We start from the raw sequence: 19,754 nt of genomic DNA, 5'->3' as shown, positions 1-19,754 counted from the left end.
AATTAGTGTAACCCCTGAACCATTTTAAAATCCAACCAGATCTTTATTTGTGTAACACAAAGCTTTCTCTATTTTTTTTCCTTTCCTATGTGCCACCACCCACTCCTTTCCCCTCCTCGTTCAACCACTTCTTTTTTTTTTCTTTTTTTTTTTTTTTTTAAATGAAGAAAAGACATCCTTAGTTAACCTATAATTCAAAGAATAGGCTTCTGGCACATAGAGGTCACATCCTGTAGACAAAGTGGAAAATGATTTGGGGGAGATTTGGTAGCTTTTCCTCTGGCCTAGGCTGCTTAATTGAATCTCCCATAGACTTTGCAGAAATGCCTGTATAAAATGGAAGAGATTTTTATGCTGGCATTTCTGGAAGTTTATATGAAGTAAGGATTGAACTTATTATACTTCCTTTTAAAGTATAAATAGAAGCAATCAATACACCCCTTGAAGAGAGCTGAACATAAATGTAGCACAGTCCATCATGATCTTACAGATCTCTCATCATGGGTACAATTCAGCACATGGGATTCCAGATCCCTTTATTCTCAGAACCATCAGATTATCTAATGAGATTTTTATACCATATTCATCATTATAACTTCAGTTACCTCATAGATTTTAAACCAAAGCGAACCAGATCTTATTTCAGGTCTTGTCCTTCACTCCCTGCAATGTGATTTTTTTTTCAGTTTATACAGATTTGGAGGAATAGCATAGAACATCTCTTGCACTGAGGCACTCATACTGTTCTTCTGGTTCCCAAGTCTCCATGTGGTGCCCACAATTCTTAATAAAACCTCTACAAACAGACTGCAGTGCCCCTTACTTCTTGCATTTTTTCCCATTGTCATTTTTGGCATGCACCACATGAAGGCATTAGTTCCACACTGTCTGACTGAACACATGAGCAGTGGGTGGAAGAAGATACTCCTTTTTTTCATTTTAGGATTTTATGCTTGGAAAAGAATCAATCAATATTGCCCTTCAAGATGAATACACAGGAATTAGAACCATTAATTAATCTAGGATCACACAGCATAAAGGCAGGCACACTTGTCAAGTCAAACTGTTTTGGAGAATATTTGGGTTTGAGCTCTCATTTCCAAGCTACATCCTTCAATCAAAAGACATTTTGCTACTTAGTTTAGAAGAATTTTTTTTTCATGTTCTAGCAGACTAACACACTTTAGTATTTATTTCCACAAAATGCAAGATTATACTTCAGGAAACATTTTAAAACATTTTCACTAATATAAACTCAGTTGAAAAAAGGGAAGAGAAGTAGGAGGTGAAAAAGAAAAAGGATCTAAAAAGTATGAACTTACTTCATTGAGCATGTTGAAAGCTTCATTTAAAGCAATGTCCAACATTCCAATTCCTTTTGCAAAAAGCTTGTCAAGGTGTTCCCTGAAATGCTGAAACATGAACAAGATTTCATTTGTCAGAATGTTGTTACAAAAGATCTGTGGATGATAAAAGATTTCTGAATTCTGTAAATCTACTTCTTTAAATGAGCACATACACTAGTTAACAAAATAATTCCCAGTTAATCCTTTTTGACTCTTTAAGTAACACTAAACTAAGGATGTGTTACTACAATAAAAAGGCAAAGGCATCACATTTTTGATACATTTTTGGCTACTTATTCAATCAAATAATTTTAATTTGGTTTTTCATTTGTGTTTCTATTTAGAGATCTTCATATTTTCTTTTCATTTTGTATAATAATTTAAAATAATTTCTAACTATTTTCTCTGCAGGTTTTTTGAATCTGATACTTAATAATTATTTCTCTAATTTAGGTTTGAGAGTACATAGCTCTAAAAGATGGTAGGTTCTATCATTAGGTCACTGAATTATAAATGTAGCTTATCAGTGTCAATAATTATATAAGACTCATTAAAAAACTCTTTTACACAGGAAGAAGACTATTAATTTGTAAGAAGAAAATTAAGACCTATGTGGTGGGAAATAGCAGGGGAGCCAGTGCTTGTGTGAAATGCTATTTCAGTCTTCACAACTGGCTAAGTACAGAAGGACTTCAAAACAGAAAAGGGTATTTCAACCCAACTAGTACATAAAAAATATTTGTCAGGGCAAGACAAATACCACTGAAATATCAGTTTAAAGAAAAAGAATACATGTTGTCAGAATGAGATAAAAACCACCTTAACTCTACTTTCAATAACTTTCAGAAACCAAAGAGATCTCAAAAAGCTGGAGTCCCCAGCTCTTAATGAGTCAAAAAGCATGCTTCAACTTTACAACTTAAAGAGCCCCTTTTAATAATAAACTGGTTTATCTCAGTCTCTTTTTGCTATCATTTGGTTTGACTGGGGTATCTGTCCAACTGTGCACACACATTCCCAGGCAACTGTATGCTTAATTTCCATGTGCAAATACCAGAATGTGCAATATCTAATTGTAGACTCACATACCTAATTACCATGCATAAGCTTGGTAATTCTGAATGCAAATTAGGCAGACAATTATGACAATCAGACATTGATGTCTGATTACAAAATTATAGGGTCAGAGCTGCACAGGAGTTGTGTGAGGAAGCACAGAAGTGTTCAGCTGGGGAGGTGTCTGTGATGATCCAAAAGAGAATCAGGATACAAAACCACATATCCAGGTAAGTCAGGATGAGGTCTTCCAGAACTCAAATGAGAAGAAACCCAGGATGTTTTTTAATATCCTTCATATTCTATGTGTCATAGGACAGTTAAACAGAGCATTAAAATCACACAACTGCTGCATACAGCTTTGTACCTTGCACAAATATTTTATTAGATTTTACTTATGTTTACCAAAAAACAAGGTACCACATATGATGAGTAGGAATATACAAATTAGACTGGGTACAGGACCATGGATTCAAGTCAATGAATAAAGCATTTTTCACTGATTCCAAAAATGAACAGTTAATATATGCACAGAGGCTATACAGTTACACTGGAAAAGCATGGTATTTGCTATTAACTGTCTGACAAGGCTGAGCTTCCTACAGAAAAGCATCATTAATGGGTTCAGCATTCCTCCAGGTCTCCTTGTCAGCTTTACTGCAAGTTTTTGCTACTTCTAGAATTGCTTCCCATGCCTATCCACACAGGCTGTAACTCCAAATGGTCCTGGGACATACTTGGCAAAGATTTATCAGATTTGTGAAGATGGACTACATCAGCACATAAACAAGAAAGAAAAAACACAATTAGAAGGACTGTGTGAGGTGGAAGAATGATGTTTTCACATGTCACAGTGAGGTTTACCCACATGTACTGACTGATAAATGTGCATCACACATGTAAAATGCATTTAGGCATCACCCCACTCCAAATCCTTTGTCAGGGCAATTACAGTTTACCTTACTGTAGTGGTTACCCAATCCCTTCTGTTTCCTAACACATTGTGTTGGAAAAGAAGGGTGTGTTTTGGAAAAAATAATCATGAAAACAATGCTGAATGAAGAGCTCAAGATTCAATATACTCAGAATAAAATAAAATTCTTCTTAAGTAAATTAGTTATTGCAATAGAAAACATCAGATCAAATTTCAGTGGTCAGGGGGTTCTGAAAGTTTTGAAGGTCTATAACAGCTTGACAGTTTTAAACTAAGAGTAGATTTCAGAGAGGTTTTACTATTTTGGGGTTTTTAACAGCTAAGCAATGCAATTGATTTTTTGTCTTTTGAGATCTGACAGAGATGGATAGATAAATATGCAAAAGTAATTTGCTTAAATAAAATTCAATATGCAAAATTTGTATTTACCAACCTCTTATTGGCAATTTCACTCAGCTTCTTTGCTGAATCAGTCTTCTGGCTATTTAATTTCTGGTAATTGCATAGAAAAATAGCTTTTTGGAAGTTATACATTACATCTGTCTATTTCTGTCATTTGAATTTACGCTGGGGTAAGTTCTTGATTTAGTTTGGAGTTACTGTGCCTATCTGTGCATCTAGAAGATGATATATTTCATCTGGAAACATTTACAGAGAAATGTCCTCAACCCATATATAGTACATTAAAAAAACATATAAAAGAGGAATGTATATTGTAATATTGTTACTTTAAATCTGAAGTTACATTAAATCAGATTGTCATCCGATTCCTTTGGGGTAGGTAAATTGTAACATGGAGTTTCTCAAAGATGAAAACCTCTTGGCCCAAGAAAACTAGTATTAAAATAGGCAGTTCCACATGTTTGTAATTTGTGGAGAAAGTGCAGACGGTGACAGAATAGTGTCTGAACTATTTCCCACTATTTTTTAAATTTGTGTATAGCAAATTGATACACTTCAAGGTAGCAGCTGTTTAACACTAATGCCAAATTATAAAATAGTCTGGTAAAATTCAAATACCTTGCATATTTTATATTACTAAACCACATTTAGGATCACAGATTAATTTCAACCTCAGTTATGCCACCCAATGTAATTACAGATTTAATTTCTGTGATAAACAAAACTTACAGCAAGTTCTGCAAATTAGGGATAGCTTACAATATCCACATATCTAAATTGAACTTCACTGTAGGTATGTGCCAACAGAAAAATTTATTATAATTGCTAGGCTGTGAAAACTTTTAGATGTAAGTGGAGACACAGTGACACCTGCCATACCACCTGATATTATAATTATTCCAAAAACAAATTACTGTATTCTCCTATTGTATAATGAAAGTTGAAACACTCTGTCTTGGAAGAATTCTAGTACTGGGATGCCTAAGTGTATCTTAGGAAAACTGGTGGCACATATATAACACCACTCACATCACTGTCATGTTTGAAGTTGCAACCTTGTCTTTTACAAATACATCAAGCAAACTCCATTCAATAAGATTTCAAAAAGAAGAATGCTTTCTGAAGTGTACATGACAAATTCAAGGTTCATTTAGATCCTCACTGCTCTCAAAGCTACACACAATAAGCACTTACAGAACCAGCAGTTTTGCAGAAAAATAATAGAACAACTTGGTCAAAACCTGGGGAAGTTTCTAAACAGATTACAGAAATTATACTAGCATCTTCTCCTTGTAGATTGCTGCTAGCAGTAAAAAAACCAAACCAAAACCCTAAAGTTAAATGAAGATTTTATAACTCAATTACTTGGCTGTTCTTTAAGCTGTCAGAGAAGAGATCTAGATCTTAGAACCATTACTTGTTTCAAATTATCTTCACACTTTCTTAAAGAAAAGCAAGTTATATGCTGGATATCCAGGGCTGAAAATGTATTTTCTCCAAACTTTGTTCCTTTCCCATCACAAAAATGCATGGATGTGTTAAATGTCACAGTGCTTAATGATACTAAATGTCTTTGATGTCCCTCAAAAATCTACTGTAATACACCAGACATTTATTAAAGCTTTAAGAACTTGATCAAGGGACCCCTAACTTGGTATTGGTTTGGCTTGATCAAAAGACATTTGTGCTTTTGCTACACCAATCACTATGAAATCTGTACCAGTCTTCAAAATATTCATTGAGCAAGACTGAACATTGTAAAGCAAATGCAGCATCAAGAGTCTTTGGCTAACTTGAGCATCATCATCATCATATAAACTAAGAATATAGCTGTGAGAAGAGATTTCAGTTCTGATATTCCAGTTGAATCTTAACTCATAATTTAAGTAAAGATGCAAATGGAATAAAGATATTCTGAAGGAAAAGAATGCTTCAGAAATAATAGCTGGGATGTTATTCAAAGAGAAATGCAATTTTGGTCCTCTGTGTGCACTTTGTACAGATTTTCTCTAATGTCAGCTATATGTTCTTACCTGAAAGACAGAGAAAAATGAAAGGAGGGATGGAACTCAAGTTGGCTTTGTATTGTCTTTCCTGGTGCTTGCAACAGGAAACTAAAATCCATTGCTGAAGAGTGTCACCACAGAGTGGATATAAGACAGCTACAATGCTTTAAATGCTTTTCCATACTTTAATGAGAGTGGATTTTCTTTTTTTAGGTAAGTAGTTCCCTTACTACTGAGGTCCAGAAAATAATCCTAAGTGTTCTAGAGCCAATGTGTGAAATAACACTTTGTTTACTGTTTCTGCACCAAAGAGAGAAGAGGTGGGGTGGGGATAAAGAGTGACAGTGTTTCAATGAAAAAATGTATAAACCAGACAGCTTTTTTTTTTCCTTTTTCTTTTCTAAGAGTAATTGAATTTTCTGAAAGTCTGGCTCTGTGGAAGCCTGTTGCATTCCCTGAACATTAGGGATAAGAGTTTCTGCAACCCATCCCTGAATGGGAAAGAACATGTTTATTTGGTACCTGTAATCCCACTGAATATTCACCACTAAGAAACTCTCATTTCCCAGGCTTCTACAAGCCCTGAGGCTGAAGCTGTTTCCTGTAGCATGCAAAAAAACCCTTCCATTCCCTATAGATGCTCCCATGTTTCATTTTACCTGGGCTGTTCCTGGGAACAGAAGAGGCTCTGGCTGTAGCTCAGCTGCCTACAGGAGGATGCTGCAGGTGCAAAATTCAGTATCCACTCCTGACTGAGCCTTGCAGAGCCAAGGCTGTGGCTGGGCATGAGCAGGGCTGTGCTGGCACCACAGAGCCCTCTCAGCACAGCAAACACCACACTGGGCTCTCCCCAGAAAGGAGGAGCTGTCCCAAGTTAGTATAATTTAATCCTATTTATTCTGAGAAGTTTGGTTTGCCCTTTAGCTCTCTACAAATGAAGTGCAAGTGATAAGGACAGCTATTCTTCTAGATTCTGTTCCTTTGTTTTGTTAAAGTTGAGAGATTAAACATGATTCAAAGAATGCCATTCAACATGTTTAAGTGGCATCCTCAGAGTGGAAAGATTCCATTTGAAAACATCTGAGCCTTGCAGACAGCAAAGTAGTTCTTTAATAAATAATTTCAAGATAAATATAGACTGGGGTACTAATCCTGTGAGTGCAACTTTTATTTGGGATTATTGAGACAGCTGCTTTCCTCGTGAGACTTAAAGCTCCAAACATCTCAGAGTAATTTCTTATCTCTGCTTCTAAGAACTGCAAGATGAACCTAGCAAGATGCAGTTAGCAAGAACTAGGATGTGCATCTATGTATGTAACAGGAGGGATTCTTTCCCTTAATGGTAATGTAATGGGAATTTTTTATATTGAAACTAATGTATTATGGCAAAAAAAAAATTAAAAAGAGACAGAGAGAAATATACTGCCAAAATGGTAGAAATTCAAGTTTGTTCAGCATAGCTAATAGTTTGGTTCCATGCATGTTTCCAGGCACAGTGCTGCATTAAGTGATATGTGTTTAAGAAAGGTCAGGACTATGAATAGCAGCATAAAAGAGTGGCACAGTGAACTGTTAAAATTCAATCCCTGCAATCATCAGTATTAGATCTCCTCTTTCCACATAAAATAAAACTATAGCAATGTGAAATACCAATTACAGCGAATTTTAATTGTTTCTATTTAAAGTTATTATTTGAGAATAGGTATTCGCCTATTCAGCTAAAGAAAAGTCATTCCAATTTTTTTAAATACTTGTATTTCTTTTGATGCAAGTAAATCTTATACTGCTAATAACAGATGTGATCATCCTTGCACCCATTCAATTGAGGAGAATATTTGACACAAAAATGAAGGATAGAATGTTCTGAACCAAATATATAGTTATGTTTTCAGACCTAGGTTTGAATTAAAAAAAAATCAGGCACATGTAGACATGTGTAAACAGAAGCAATAGATTGTATCAAAACATTGCCTGTCAATCTCCTGCTCGACTTTGCCAGTACAGAAACACTGTCACATGCTGATAATGACTGCTTGGAAAAGCTACAAAACACAGTGCTTGTCCTGATGTTTTTCTTGGGTTTTTTATCATTTCATAAACAAAAGAAAAGAAAAAGTTGTTATTATTACCAGTGAACTTGCAAAGGAGTATTTATCTTGTAAGTCTGGTTGAGAAAGTGTAATTTTATCTACTTTTTTTCTGATATTACAATGGACCAATAGCAATTACACACACAAAAAAAAACCAAACTACAGGAGTAGCCTGGTGTATCTGTGGGACTCACAGAAATAAAAGTTACAACCCAAACAGTTGAATACTTTTGATGAGTTCCAAAAAACAGCTCAATATTCTGATAGCTCTGGACCAATTTTGGAATGTTCACATGGAACAATATTTTAGGACATCTTTTTTCTCTGGGCCTGACCAAAGAGCTATGAGTTCAAGAGAAACTTTCCCAGTCAATTCAGTGAGTTTTTGATGAGGCCCCCAGGTAAATTGGCTGTGTCAGTACAGTCAAATCACACAGTATCACATCTTACAACAGTATCAGATATTTCAGAAAGCTGTTTTTAACTGGGTTCAGGAGCATGATAACTGAATTACTCCAGTAGGATTAAGTGGCTGTCCACCTCCTTGGACAATCTTTACTTTGTACTCTGAGCTGTAGTAGGGACAATGGAACTTTTGTGCCTTCTAGTGTTTAGGAAAATAAATTTTTAACTTCATTACAGTGTCTAGAAAAATGATATGAGAATATATAAATCACATATAAGAAAGCAAAGAAGATTGGCAAAAGCATGGTATTTATAAATGCATCAAAATGTTGCATGCTATCTCAGGTTTTTCTCCAGTTCTGGCCTTTCAAGGATAGAATGTGAACTACCTCACCAATATAACCAACTAGAAAAAGGTAATATTTAATTATTTCCCCAAACCTTGTATATATTATTCAGTTTATAGACAAAGGACAAAGTTATTCCCTAAAAAATTAAATAAGTAAATAAATAATTCCACTAACCAGAAATTATATCAACATTTACTCTGAAAAACAAAATATGAACTTTTACTCATTTATTTTGAAAAACTGAGCACTGTTCATAAAATCTGAGCATCATCTGGGAGGCATAAAAACTTTTTGATCAATTAAATTAAAATAAATCTGACATTAAATAACATATGGGTGTGGGGTAATTTGCATTTTGATCAGTTGCAGAATGATGGAAAGGTTAATTGTGGGATTAATTCCAGACAGGACATCTGGGCAATACATTTGAATCTTTAGGTCTGCATCTAGAACTTGCACAGATTTCATGTGGATTATCTGATGCACCCACAATAAAGTGCTCACTTAGAAAGCTGCATCACAATTCACAAATAAGGGACTTCAACATTAAATTATTATAGACAATTCATGCCCACATAGCAACCAAATGATATTTAGATACCTACAGTGGTAAATATCAAATGTATAAAAGAAAAAGCTCGTGAAGAATAATTTCTGTAGGACATAGAAAGAATGCAAAGAACTCTTGGGAGTAATGCAATGGACTAAAGATCAGCCTAACAACATCAAAAGTCATTTTGTCTTGATAAATATAAAGAGACCTGGCACTGGCACACTGGAAATGCTGTTTTCAGAGCTGTGTTCTCTACTTCCTGTAGCAGACCAGTGACAGCATGAGCACAAATAAACTTTCTTTTAGTGAAAATAGAAATCAGTTAAAGACATGACTGCTGCCCTCTCCAGCCATAGGCAAGACTCAGGAGAGATGGACAAACCACTTTAAGAAGAGAGGAAGCCTTAGCAAGGAAGAAGCTCTATAATAACAGATGTGGCTCATTTTAACAGTCCTTGCCCTCTACAAGAATCACAGGGCTTCTCAATCATCTTATTTCATAATTTCACATATCACAAACAATCTTACCTCAGCTCCTAAAGTGTGCCAGAACAGAACCACTGCAGAAAACTGTCAGGCAATAAACTAAATTTCAAGATACAGATTCATACTGCAATCTTTCTTCAAATAAAATTTGCACTGTAGTCACCATAATGGTTTTCTTCCCCCTAATAAATTCTAGCAGGATATAACTAATCTGAACATTTTCACAGAACATTCTTGAATGAGTACATTATTATATTGACAGAACTGTTTGGAATGTTAAATTCTTTTATTCTTATTTGTTTGGAGATTTTGCTTCAACTTTAGTGTTACTTTGAGTTAAGAATGCAATCTCTTCCTCAGTAATTTTTGTTAACAGAATGATAGTTCAATTTAAAGTGGTTGAAATATTTTACTTAAAATAATTACCCAACTTTATTAACAGTATATTTTCAATGACTCCTGCAATTTCTCATTAAGTTTATTCAACCAAATTGACTAGGAGATTATTTCTTTCTTTTTATTGAGTCACATAGAATTCCTTTAGAATGACAAGAGTAGAATAATTAATAAATTTTAATAATGGAATGTATTGTACTAGGAAAAGATCATTATAGCACGTTGTTACCCACTGCATCCCAGCTCTCTAGTGCTTTGTTACTTTCATTCCTTACCTCTTTGTTGGCTCTGTCTGCTTGAACTAATGTTCCATTCAGACATGGCTCTACATAGTGGAGTTCTTCATTATACTACAGAGGGAAATACAAAGTATGATGAAAAATTTAATTAAAAGCTTGGAAGATACAATTCAATTTAATAGCTTAGAACTACAGTGAATGAAATAGGCACAGAAAGCAAGAACAAAAGGATTTTGTACATTTTTAAAAACTAGCTGTGGTATTTCTCTTCCTTTTACGTGATTCTTAATTTTTTCAGATGTTTATACTTCTAAAGGAGCATTGAATGGGTGCCAAAGCTCAGGTGGGCTTAAGGGTACTATATACCATTAGCTATATACCACAGGGTACAATATACCACAGCAAAAATATCCCTCAAACTGAAATCTGGATAATATTAAGAGATCATATTTGATACCTCACAGACTGAACTAACCATTCTTTTCTACATATAAGAAAAGTCCTGAAAAATATTTGTGGCACTAACATATTAAAAGGCTAATACTAGAACTACACAAAAAATCTGTAAATTGAATCAATCCTATAAATGAGTGACAATTCTCAAAATTTCAGTCAAGAATGGCTTATCATACATAGAGTAATGGATGTGACAGATCTTGAAGGAACTATCTGCTTTTCTCACAAGGTGTAGATAAGTTAGTCTAGTCCTACATTCAGAAGCAGCCCAAGCATTACAAAACAAAATGAAATCTCATCTGCAGACAGCAGAACTTGAAACGGATCATTGATTGAAATTTGCAATTTGGACTAGTTTCAATAATTTAAACCTTTCAACACAGGTCAAATTAATAAAGCAGAACCTTTAACAAATATTTTTCTAGATAGAGGTTTAACTGAACTCCTTCTCCAGCTAATTTAATCTCCTTTACAAGTAGGTAACTTTATAAATTATTACAGATCAAACTGTAAGGACTTTGCATCTAGGCTTTAGGCTTCATCCTTTAATAAAGGATTAAGTGAATCAGAACATCCACAGTAAAAAACACAAGAACAACCAGGGAAAACATTTCACTAGATAAATGAGAGCATTTACTCCCTTCTTCCTCCACCTCAGTGGGAATAAAGCAAGCCCTCCCAGAATGACTTGTAACAAAAAACTGTGCAGACAGGAGTCTCTGTCACGGTGAATTCTCACTGTCTCTCCCTGCCTGTGGGTCCAAATTTGCTCTACTCCCTTCAATTTAGCACCACTGCTCTCTACAGCACAGACCCCTGCAATCTGATCCACCTTGGACACCTGTCGTCACCATCCACTCCAGCAGTGCTCTACTCACCACATTCATCAGCACATAATTATTCTTGCACAGGGAAGAGTATTTAATTTGAACTGTTTGAAGGCACTGTGCCAGACTCAGTCCTCAGCTATAAGGGAATATAAACCCAGAGTAACTTGATGTTGCTGGATATTCAGATGATTTATACCAGCATTAGCATAGTAATTGGTTATATAGAAACAAGTAAAAATTACTTGAAAAATATATAAACATAATTTCTGCAGCAGATTTCCATGCTTCCCCAATTGTTTTATTGCCATCAATGCCACTCCAATGTATGAGAGTGTATGGACTTTTCTATTGTTCCATAGGTATTACAAAGTGCAAGGCAAAATCTTCTAGAACAGTTTAGAGTCACTAAGAGTGTCCCGTGTGCATCTCAGCCTCATAACACTTATTGATCTGATAAATGATGTACTTTCCCCAGTAGTTTCTCTCTTCAGACCACTTTCCAATCTATCTCCCGAGAGGCATTGCAAAATAATAATGCCAAATCTACACATCTCTTATAGTCCAAAGTCAAGACCATATTCCATTCTATTTTAAAAAATAAAATACTGTGGCAGACTCTGGTACACCAGCCTTTACTCCCAAGCTTTTTTCTGGTCACATACAGGTTTTTCTCAATATGTTCTTTAATCAAGATACTTTCCAGTTAAACCTATTCTGAGTTTTATCTCTGTAGCTGTCATTGAAAACTACAAGAGCATACATTTATATCATACCAGGCATAGTGTCTGCAACTGGCCAACATGTAATATATTCTAAAGGCTCAAACACCTGCATTTAAGTAAACTCAAGGTTTGCTAACGTTTTAATAACACCACTTTTTTTAAAAAAAAAGGTCTGTAACCACCAGCAAGTAAATGAAACAACTTCCTACTCCATCAGGCCTTGCATCTAAATAGGTGCAATTTCTGTAAGATTTAACTATTTTGAGTAACTCATGCCATCAGGCTTTTCACAGGGACTGCAGCTGCACCACAACTCAGAGACCTTGCCAGCAGTTTCCCCCTAAGACTTCATGTTCCACAGTTGTGCAGGATAAAGAATTTTCATGTTTTCACAGAGGATGTGCTTCAAGTCCCTTTACAGCCCCCTGCTTCAGAAAAGGGTAATTAAAAATTTTCACTCTCACACAGAGAACACAACTGAATAGAAAAAGTAGATACTGATCCTTCTGAAATCCAGAAAAATTATGTCACTATTTCCAGTCGTGTCATTTAATTCACCTTGAGATTTTTACTACCAAAAAATATGCTAAGCAATGTAGTGTACATGGCAGAAGTAGCTGAGTGGGGCTAACATTTTAAAAGGAATATTTTATGTGATGGTGCTCTAAGATAACATGCATAAATTGGAAGAGCTCTCTGTTGTGCATCTACTGCAAGGATATAAATGAAAGCGCAGTAAGAAAAATCTTTATATAAAAAAGTGTAGAAGCTTCTCATGGTTTGAATTCTTGCAAAGGTGCATTTTAATGACCAGTTTTAGTTTTTATCTCTCTACTAATTGGATACACTTTCTAATCATTTTTAAAAACCTCAAATATAAGGAGATGGACAAAAATTACTGGATAGAATTATATCAGGTCCTAATAAAATTTCCAAAAGAGCATCTGCCTAAGTCCACAAAAACTGGAATTCAGATGTAACATGTGAAAACATTCAAGCAGAGTTTGCTCCTTAACTTGCATATCCACTTGATAAGATCCTTAGTACAACTGTAACTTTCTAGTAAAACACCTAACTTGTGCTTCAAGCATATATTTGATTTCTTTGCCCTTGTCATAGGGTGTTTGCAGTTTATAAACATAGGGTATATGTATAGGGTGTTTATACAGATGTTGGTGATGGTTTCCTTTATCTTTAAAGTGCCAAAAGTGGAGAAATTCTCCCTCCACCTCCCCACTACCTCATCAGTAATTTGGACTTAGTTCTGCATTTCTTCTGACATTCAAAATTTTGTATTTAATGAAATAGCTTCCTGATCTTATTAACAATTGATGACTTCACCAGCAATGCCCATGTAGATGTCTTGCTAATGCACCTCAGTGGAAGCCTTCATTTGGCTTTTCAAGAGTTCTTGCCTTATGCTGTTTTCTCACCTTTCCCAGGGTTACATGTTCCATTCCTTCACACCCTGACATGTGATGTGACATCTCTGCATGTGACAGCAGTGACAGCAGCAGCTGGGAGAGCTGATACCTGCACAATAGCTGGGAATAGCCTGTACTTTGCTGAGGGGAGGGAGGTAAAAATCAATTACCTTCCTTTCTAGCTCCTCTTTAAAAGCCCCAGTTTACTCTTGTAATTTAAACATGCAATTGCACTGATGTTTACTATTTTATTTACATATTTACAGTTATCTGTCTTATTACTTCACATTATTTTGTCCCTCTTTTTATTTCTTTGCACAATAGGCATAAAAATGTAAGTGGGTAAAATGTGAACTAGGAGAAACCATACAGTTATTTAGAGAGCTGCTGGCCTACATTCTATAATAAGATACCATTCATATTCTGAAAATGAGATATATATGGTTTAAGCACACCTACACAAGTAGAATACATTTTCCTTAGCATTTCCCATATTTCTTCTTTGTCAAATTTAAGCTGCCTGGCACAAGGCCCACAGAAATAAATCAAATTCCCATTTTGTTGTGCAACAATCCACAGATAAAAGATTTCACAATATATTAAAGCATATTCAGATACCCAGTTCAGCCCAGCCTAAGAAGCCAATCCAGAAAAGGAACCAAATGAATTGGTGTTTCCACAGTTTGCTGTGCCAAACAAGTGGCACACAGGCACAGCCCATTGCTTGGAGACTTCACATGGAGGTTCACTTTGGCTGCTCTTTGTCAGCCTGCTCACACATCAGCTCTACAGGAATTAATTATTCAGGCAAGCTGAAAAGTAAATTTATCTATGGTCTATTCTGCAGGAAAAAAAAAAAAAAAAGGAGACTATTTATACTGGAAAATTCTACATATTAATACTGGGTTCTATGTTACTGTGCTTTGAATCAAAAAATACTTTTATTCTAATCAATTTTGCTAAAAGAGTGCATCTAAAGCAGTAAAATTAATTTAACATTCTTGGCTCAGTTAATATTTTGCTAATTCAATGTAGAGTTTGCATAAAAGCATTTTAAAAATTCCAGCATTTGACAAAATTAGTACTTGTTTTATGATATTATTGTTAATTTAATGCTTGACTTGGAATTATACTTCAAAGTGAATTGGAAAAATACTCCTTTTCTCTTGTTGCAGATATTTTAGTTCATGAATCACTGAACTGACCTTAAATTTTAACACAGGCAGCACAAAATCACTCTTGTATTTCAATAATTTTTTTGCAATTCAATCGTCTAGTCCATCAATTTCAGATGGATATTGCAACAGCCTACCCATGAAAGCTAAAATTATCTTTAATGTTATCCTTTTATGTTTATTCTCTGGAAAGACCTGCAGTGAATTCTGCTTTCTGATATATATACATTTATTTATATCTACATATATATATATATAGATATACAGAAATCCATATTAGTATTCATTCTGTTAATCACAGTGCACAATAAAGCCATCCTCACACAGTTATTCAAGTTCAAAATTTTGTTTCATCTGATAAGCACACATTTGTTTGTTAATAAAGCTCTTATTCCACCTCAAATTTTGCTCTGGGCAGACAGGGGGGTGCTTGGCCATTTGTCTGAGACTCCAGATGCCCAGGAGCCCTCACAGAGCATCAGTGTAGAGTGGCCTCAGAGCAGTCACCTGGGCAAGGACCAGCCCTGTGCTGAGTGGAGGTCCAGCCCCCACATCTGGGCACAGCAGATCCATTTTTGCACACCCTGCACAGCTGGACAGCTCTGTAGACAGAGGGGATCTGCTCCTACTGAGGGCATTTCTGGGACTGACATGTGTGTATCCTTCCTTCAAATGGAACTGCTGCCACATCAGCAGGCTGTGCCTCAATTACAAAGAGTAAGATATAATCTCACTCAAACAATTGTCCACAGATAAAAGCTGTATGGGATTTTCAGTGCTTTCACACCAGCAGCCTCTTGTGTGGGCCGTGTTGTCTCATGTTTTCATCACTGAAACATCTCCCTTCCTGACAAATTTCATTTGCCCTGCTGGCACTTGGTCAAAGCAATGCTTTGGAAGCAATTCCTGCAGATAACATAAATCACAGTGTCTGGCTTTACTGTGTCCCCTCTCTATGTCTTTCACCCATCACATTTTGGGAGCAGTTCATGGTCCAGCCCCAGCCCACCTGTGCCATTCCTCACTGAAAAACCCACTCCCTTCTCCACAGCACAGGACTCTCTTGCTGGTTTGTTCCATTTGCAAGGAAACAAATTTTTTGTTTGTTTACAGTTTGGTTTTTTTGCCTTGTGAGACAGCAAGAGGAAGCTGAGTCAGGGGAGGTTTAGATTATATACCAGGAAAAGGATTTTCACCCATAGGGTGATTGAAGAGTAGAACAAGATCCCCAGGGCAGTGGTCACAGCACCAAACTTGACAGAGCTCAGGGAATGTTTGGACAATGCTCTCAGGCACAGGGTGGGACTCCTGGGGTGTCCTGTGCAGGGCCAGGAGCTGGTTTGATGATGCTGATGGATCCCTTCTAACTCCATATTCCATGGTTCCATGACTTAGTACAAAACAGCTCCCTACAAACTCCTCCTGCAGCAAAGGTGCCCAATTTCAGCCTGGGCAGCTGGGAGGAAAGGCTCAGCTGGGTTATTCTTTCCTTTCCTCAACAAAAACTCAGTGACCAGAAGCTTGTGCAAATTGACAGTAAGTTGTGTAAAAAATTCCGTGACTCCACGGTGTTTTACATACAGTTCAGCTCATTTTCAAATAAGCTTTAAATTGGAAAAAGTCATGATTAGCTTTTCCATACTTTTTAAAGTAGTATTTGCACAGTATTTCCACTGTACTGCTTAGGCAAAATCATTAGTTTGGATTCAAGCTATGCATGTTTTTACTTTTTTTTTCTAGATATAGATGAGCCTTTTGATTTTCTCAAACTAAAATTTTCAGTTAAAAGACCAACTTTTCTTTTTTCTTCCAACATAATTCCCAGTAACTGTTACAACTACTGATAAACAGAGATTATGCACCAAAAAATGACTGGTCAGGCAACTTAGTAATTACTCTAGTTGGAACATTCTTTCAGCTTACAGAAGTTATTTAGATTACAGTTAATCACATTTTCTTTAAGGATAGTAAACGTTTTTTCTAAAGTATGTAATTATATCTTTAAACAACATGAGTTTCTGCTAATTATGCAATTATCACGCAAAGTGATTAATATGGAAGAATCTGAGCTCCTTGCTATACATTAAAAATATGGTATATGTATATATGCTTCATTCACATATACTTTATTTTCTATACAATCTCAATGATTTACAGTTTTGTCTCTGGGGTCATTTAATTTAGTACACAAAGAACCCTTCCCTTGTAGCAAAAACAAAAGACCAAAATCTTCCTTGCATTCAAGAGGTTGAAGACATTTACACATTGAAGAAAACCATTTATTAACATAGTATTAGCAAGAGAATATCAGCAAAAGAAAATTTATGTAACAACCAATTCCTCTTTCCTTTCCTCCCCTGCAAATCACAGTTCTGATGTCAGTTTTGGATTTGTTGAAGTCATCCTTACCCACAAGATTAATCCCATTACTCTTGAGTAGAACCAACCTCTTGTCATAGCTTTATAACTTGTACCTGTACCATGGAAAACCCACTACCATGCACAAGAGGAGCTCCTGAGGATCTGATTTCTCACTGCAATAAACACCAGCAGCCCCTCTACACAACTTACATACAATCCAGACCAGAACACGAACATTGAGGAGTTATGTTGGCATTTTATCATACCATGCAAGCCTTAGCAAAAGCTAAAATCTGAATATATTAATTCTTACATTTTACCCATTTTGCAATTTGCATAGTATTGCAGAAGCTGAGGGGAAAAAAAAAAATTACTATTCTTTGCAACCCCAGACTGAAGACTACTTAAGTGGTTTCAAATTGCAAGTCACAGACAAACAGTCCAAAATCTCTGACACTTGAAGAATCTCCTACTGAAAAAACACAGTGTCTGTCCAGTGGGTTCAGATGTCATCTTATCCATCACCTGCCTGCAACATTTTTCAAGTGGCTTAAGAGAAGTAAAACATGACAGATAGCAAGAAATGATGGAAGAAAAATAGTAAAAAAAAAAAAAAAAAAAAAAAAACCAAAATTCTGAGACACTCACAGCAATTATATTGAAGAAGTCATCATCTCCAAGGGTATCCAAAATTGATGAAACTGTCTGTTTTGCAATAGTCAAGCGAAGCCCTTTCATACTGCCACTGACATCCACTAAAATTACCACGTCTTTTGGAGAAGTTGCTGCCTGGATGTACCTGAGATGAAAGACAAAACTTCTTTTAAATACTGACCTTTTCATAATTTCAAATTTCTTAAATGCTGGCAGTCATCAATTGCCTACCACTTTCTGTTTCTGCAGTCAAATGCAATGACCCCATTCTCATCAGGTTCCCATTTAATTCCTGTTTAAAAAAATAGAGAATAAAACATTAAATTAAATTTTCAAAGTACCTGTTAAAAATGTATCTTTTGCTATTTTTGCAGTGTCATCATAACATAGGAAATACTAGGGGGAAGAAAAGTTCTAAAAATAGGACAACCAGAAATTTTCATTTTCCTCACTCCTTTTTAGTCAACTGTAAGGTGAAACCTCTTCTACTATGTTCATTGCACTAGTTTCACAAAAATCTTGCCATTCCTGACCTTTGGTGCTGGCAAGGTTTATCACATCTTGCCAAGTCCTTTGCATACCTTGAGCACTTCCCACCCTGACTCCCATTACACTGCCTGCTTCACTCACAGGTCATACTCTGAATTTTCACTCACATCTCTATGAAGAGGTAATATCTCCTGGTTGTGGGTCAGAAGAAATATGGTAAAAGTATCTCCAAGGAGGAAAAAATAACAGGGGAATTCTTCCTGCTTTTTACACTCATTTTCTAGCGCCAGAAATAGCCCTGAAAATAAGGACTAATATTTGAAATATCATGGAGCTTAGGGACTGAAATATAATCTAAAACTAACACAGATGTAGTAGCCATTAGTCTCAGCCACTTTCAGGAATACAGGTTTATAGTGAACTTGCTTAAACTCACGACTTAGATGGGTTGCTAAACCACATACATCAGCCAAAGGAACAACACCCACAATGAGGCTGATTCAAAGCTACAGAAGCTGAAAATCAGTTTATTTAACTTCAGAGTTTATTATAATGTGGTCAATTTTGTGTAGATTAAACATAAAACTTAATAGGCAACAATATAGTTTTTAACCTGTTTATATAAAAATAATACAAGTGACGTGATTGCATTTTATTACAACTGGTGTGAAAATAAACTTTCAACAAGTTTTTTAAATCTTTAAATGTAAATCTGCCAGGTTAAGTGGAAATTTAAAAACAGAACAACAAATAATTATGAAGTCATACTCTGTGTATTGATAGAGCACGTAATTTAAGTTTAGTACTATATGAAGGGTCTAATCCTTTTGCCCTCCTTCCCCACAGCCTGTTTAGAAGTTATTTTTCACATGTGTGTATCTGAATAGAAGTTTTTATGAGTACAAGAGTTCTCATGAGATTTTCACCTCCAAATAGAAATTGATAAAAAAAAACCTCAAAATTTTCAAAATGTTGATTAGAAATCTCTCTGAGAACCAGGTGAAATGAAATCAAACCTGCAAGTATCTGTGGCAGCCAGAATGTGACAATACTCAGTGCAGCCAGAGCATTCTTTATTCTATTTTAAGAACTTCTCTTCTTCCTACCTGGATATTGTCTGAAAAATCCTTTTGCACTTCCAAAGTACTGCCAGATGAGAGAAGGGTCACGATCAAAGTTATCAACAAACACCTTATTTAAAGATTCTGACCAATAAACTCCATTTACAATGGCTGGATCTGGGAAAAAAAAAAATAGAAAACACACAAACAATGAAAAGTGATTTTATCTAAGTAGAATCCCATGAACTCTACCACCTTCAGCTTATCCAATACCCAAAATTCTATTGACTGAAAACTGTTGCAAAATGGTTTTTCCTTT

The 19,754-nt window shown here is 35.6% G+C and overlaps 1 protein-coding gene across 2 annotated transcripts in view; it reads right to left on the bottom strand.

The window, feature by feature from the left end:
- Positions 1–19,754, bottom strand: part of CACNA2D3 (calcium voltage-gated channel auxiliary subunit alpha2delta 3) — a 378,091-nt gene that overhangs the window by 188,021 nt on the left and 170,316 nt on the right. For both annotated transcript variants that reach the window (XM_079316838.1, XM_079316837.1), the window contains exons 6-10: positions 19,481–19,612; positions 18,117–18,177; positions 17,880–18,030; positions 10,300–10,374; positions 1,323–1,412 (exon numbers count right to left, since the gene is read on the bottom strand). In XM_079316838.1, coding sequence (XP_079172964.1) covers positions 1,323–1,412; positions 10,300–10,374; positions 17,880–18,030; positions 18,117–18,177; positions 19,481–19,612 — 509 coding nt within the window. The remainder of the gene's footprint in view (positions 1–1,322; positions 1,413–10,299; positions 10,375–17,879; positions 18,031–18,116; positions 18,178–19,480; positions 19,613–19,754) is intronic.

This window comes from Erithacus rubecula (genome assembly GCF_903797595.1).
Source record: "Erithacus rubecula genome assembly, chromosome: 13".
NCBI classification, from domain to species: Eukaryota; Metazoa; Chordata; class Aves; order Passeriformes; family Muscicapidae; genus Erithacus; species Erithacus rubecula.
Note: the sequence above shows the minus strand (reverse complement) of the source record. Positions and strands in the feature narration are given on the sequence as shown.